Here is a 4578-nt window from a genome sequence, read left to right on the forward strand (position 1 = left end):
GTTCTGCTGTTCTCTCAGGTTCTGATATATGGCCACATCCTACTTGTCAGAGAATCCCCGATACCAAACAGCTGCTTGTCTCTTAATTGGAAAGGGGAAAGCAATGTAGGTCCCTGCTGGGCAGTGGGAACATTGCTCTAGTCTGGGACTTTGCAGGTCCTGGACCTGAGAGATAGGTAGTGGTTGAGAACACTCTTCCTCCACCCCTCATGGAGATCACTGATGCCATTTCTGGTAAGTGACAGGGATAAAAAGGAGAATCGGGGGCTACTTTTCATCACAGGTACTAAAAGTGATTAGGAATGCTCTACATAGTTCTCTGAATTTCTCTACATGATTGTACTGCAACACTCAGCTAGATTCCTTTCTTCCCTTCTTTTCCCTTCCCTCACCTCCTCTATTCTCTCCTCTTATTTTCCCCAACTGATTGACTCATGGATTAGATGAAATAGGTGTCCCACTTCTCTACATCTCTTGCTGTCTACTCATGGAATAAGTTTTAGGTATAATTGAAATATGGTACTTACACTCCATTTTAATTAGGCTGTTTGGAAAAATTAAACATTTTGGTGGACATCTAAAAAGATAAATTTTCTACTTCATTACTCTCAGAGGCTATCTGTGTAATTTCTCTTAGCTCATTACTGAATTCTTTTCCTAAGATAAATGTTAGAATTTCTCAAAATTTTCATATGTAAGAGCTCAGTAGATTTCTCTCTTTTTGAGTATATCCAGTTTCCTCCAATATTGAGTATTCATTTAAATCCAGATTATATGAAACCACAATGAAACTTTTGAGAATATAGAAACACAAGACAGGGAACTATCATTTGCAAGGATCATGACCTGAATTCTATTCATGGATTCTGGAATATCATAAGGGGACTTTTGACATCCACTAGCTAGAGAATCCTTGATTCTCTGGGTTAGAAACTCCTAAAGACCATTGTATTAAACTATTTTCTTAGGTCAAAACTTCTTCTGCAAAATGTTACTCAAAGACCCTCTGGCTTCAGTACCTTCCATGCATCTAACAGCTTATTACACTTCTTGTTCACACCATTCACTTTAGACTAGAGAGACCATATATCTATAATAAGTGCTTCTCCCTGAAATGCACAACTAGAAACCTAAAGATTTAGATAGCGTCACTCCTAAGTGAGAGATCTTTCATATTCACTTTATAACTGTAGACATTTGGATGCAAGAAAATTCTAATTTTCATTCTTATATATCTTTCTGTCATAGGACTGCAGATAACATACTATGTGTGGTCTCTGATGTGCTCATCAGCAGATGGGGCTGAATTCTCAGATGCTCTGATGCTAGGTTTCTACACATCACATAAAAGGACCATGATCAATTACACTTTTCATCCAAGCCATGGATTCACGTAAATACTATGTAAAAATCCATGTCACTGGAATCAGCTGATTGTATAAGACTGAGTGACAATAATTAAACTTAATTTTCCTTAGTATTGGTAGATAGAAGGACTCCTTCAGAAGGAGCGAATTTCAGTTTCTGTGTTCTACATTTTTACAACACAAGATAGAGTGAGCATTAGAAGTGAATAAGTCCTCAGGAAACCAGATGAAAGTCTCTGGGACAATGATGAGCCAAGAATAAACAATGATCATAAATTTAATTTTCCCTCAGTATTTTGAAATGGACAGAGGCATCCTAGGAGGTGGGTGTTATGTTCAGAAACTTGGCTTTCTTAGTATAGAAAAGACATAGCTAGTATATACACCCACATGCACACACACACATACAAGCACACACAGACATGCACATGCTTAATATGGAGTTATAAATGTCCTTTTTTATATGTAATAGTGATAAAATATTAATAATGATAGGTGGTAATAGCAATAGTAAATAATAATAGGTTGTAGTGATATAGATAGAGGTCATATACTGTGTTTAGGACCCGTTTTTAGAAAGTAAGAAAGAAAAAAGTTTATTATCTCCAAAGTCAAGGTATAGATGCAACGAATTTCAGAAATGTTCATAGTTCAAGTTAGTGTCTAGAAAAAGGATGTGTGTTACTATGGGCTAAAAAGTTGTAAAAATAAAATTAATATATGGTAGAATATGACAATAATTCCTCAGTATGAAATGATGCTAAACCCTCAGACACAAATAAATGAAGACTGTACATAGCTAATATGTAGTGGATGATTCAGGGAAAACCTTATTATTTATTATCAGGTCAGGCAGTGGGAATACGCACCCATGGAAAAAATAATATCATCAAAGGCCTAACAATCACTTTAGAAATAATTCTTTCTACCACTTTACAAACTGGTTCAAGCATCAGAAATTGCAAAAGTTGCCTTATTGACCTACTACTACAGCAAAGGTGGAGCTTTCTAGCAGGGACGCGGAACCTCTCCAATGTCCATTGTCCTACTCTCTTTGTCATTCTGAGGCAAGATGTGAGACACTGCTGAAAAGCTCAATTACTCTGGGATTCCATGTGGAAACTCAGACTGGAAAAACTGCCATGTGCAGGAAAATGTCACCAAGTTAGAGTTTCTCTCTACCACCTGGTGACTGTTCTTTTCCTGAATAAGAAAAATATGTATTTTCTTTAATGTTATCTTCTGCCCATCTCTGAGTTTTGCACTGGTTTGTGGAGCCTCCAGTAGTGCTCTTGGTCAGTCTGTCAGAAATGAATCTGAATTTTTTTTATTGATTTGTGTACTAACATAAGAGTCATAAATGAAATAACATAATTTGCTCCATTTTAATCCCTTGCATATCACAATGCCTTCCTCTATTGCTTTACTCTACAATTTTCCTTCTGATTATTTATTTGGTTTTCTAACTGGTTTATAAAAAAAGTAGAATTCATTAAGATCTATACATAAATCCACATAGCATAATTTGGTGAATTTTATCCTTCATTCTACATTCTGATCAGGTTCAGATAGATGAAGTTAACATTTTTCACTTCTAGAGAGTTAGTTTCCTTTAGTTTACATTGAGCAAAAAAATAATAAGGCACATAAAAGATAAAAGGGTAATCTGTTAGGCACCAGCATAATCCTGGGCTAAAAATATGAACCGTCTTTCACTTACAAATAGCCTCCCAACTGGAGCCACTAAATATTCTATAGTATATTAGCATCAATTCTTCTTTTAGCAGATGTTTTAAAGAGAAAACAAAGGAATTCTATCAAATATCCAGAAATACTTGTCACATGCCAGCTTCATGCTGAGGATCCTGTACTTTTCTGCTCTTCTTCCTGGGTCCTGGCCTCCACTTCTGTCCCTGGCACTCCTGTGTAGAACTGCTGTCTATGGAGTGGGTCAATGAGACCTGGGTGAGAGAATTTGTCTTCCTGGGCTTCTCAGCTCTGGCCAGCCTCCAGAGGCTGCTCTTCGTGGTCTTCCTGCTCGTCTACCTCTTCACACTGGGCACCAATACCATCATCATGTACACCATTGTGCTGGACAGAGCCCTTCATACCCCTATGTACTTCTTCCTCTCAGTTCTCTCTTGCTTTGAGACTTGCTATACCTTTGTCATTGTGCCCAAGATGCTGGTGGACCTGCTAGCTCAGAAGAAGACCATCTCCTTCCTGGGATGTGCCATCCAGATGTTCACCTTCCTCTTCCTGGGCTGCTCTCACTCCTTCCTGCTGGCAGCCATGGGCTATGATCGCTACATGGCCATCTGCAACCCACTACGCTACACAGTGCTCATGGGCCATGGGGTGTGCTTGGGATTAGTGTCCGCTGCTTGTGCCTGTGGCTTCACTGTGGCTCAGATCATCACATCTTTGGTATTTCACCTGCCCTTCCACTCTTCCAACCAACTGCATCACTTCTTCTGTGACATCTCCCCTGTCCTCAAACTGGCATCTCACCACTCCCACCTCAGTCAGTTGGTCATCTTCATGCTGGGTGTATTGGTCTTAGTTATCCCACTGCTACTCATCCTGGTGTCCTATGTCCGCATCATCTCTGCCATTCTAAAGATCCCATCCTCTGTTGGAAGATACAAAGCCTTCTCCACCTGTGCCTCCCATCTCATTGTGGTAACTGTCCACTATGGCTGTGCCTCCTTCATCTACTTGAGGCCCAAGTCCAACTACTCTTCCAGCCAAGACACCCTGATATCTGTGTCTTATACCATCCTCACCCCATTGTTCAATCCAATGATCTATAGTCTGAGAAATAAGGAATTCAAATCAGCCCTTCAAAGAACAATGAGCAAGACTTGGTTTCCTCTTAACTAAAGAATCAATTTTAAACTCTTCATGGCTTTTATTTGCTAGGCAAAATGTGTGCTTTTACCTAGTTTCTCATTTAATTATGCCAGTACTCTATAACATAAGAACAATTTACACTTTTCTCAATGAAGCGAAACATTCTCCTATTAGTGCTTCTTGAACAAGTTTAAGAGGATATGGAAAGGTATTTTTCAGTTCCAGGAAAAATTTAATTGCATGTTAATGTACTACAGATACTGGTCATTTAAAGACTAATATGAGAGAAAAGCTGATGAGAACAATTGCTCAGAGCAAAGATGGCATCTAAACTGTCAACTCCATTGAACAGAAGCAG

The 4578-nt window shown here is 38.8% G+C and overlaps 1 protein-coding gene across 1 annotated transcript; it reads left to right on the plus strand.

The window, feature by feature from the left end:
* Window positions 1-3308: 3308 nt before the first annotated feature.
* LOC124082645 (olfactory receptor 10K1-like) lies at window positions 3309-4250 on the plus strand. The gene has a single exon (XM_046429125.1). The coding sequence runs from the start codon at window positions 3309-3311 to the stop codon at window positions 4248-4250; it is 942 nt and encodes a 313-aa protein (XP_046285081.1).
* The last annotated feature ends 328 nt before the right edge of the window (window positions 4251-4578 follow it).

The sequence above is a fragment of the Marmota monax genome, unplaced genomic scaffold (genome assembly GCF_021218885.2).
Source record: "Marmota monax isolate L192 unplaced genomic scaffold, Marmota_monax_Labrador192_F-V1.1 WCK01_AAM20220418_F8-fsc00145, whole genome shotgun sequence".
Classification (NCBI taxonomy): Eukaryota; Metazoa; Chordata; class Mammalia; order Rodentia; family Sciuridae; genus Marmota; species Marmota monax.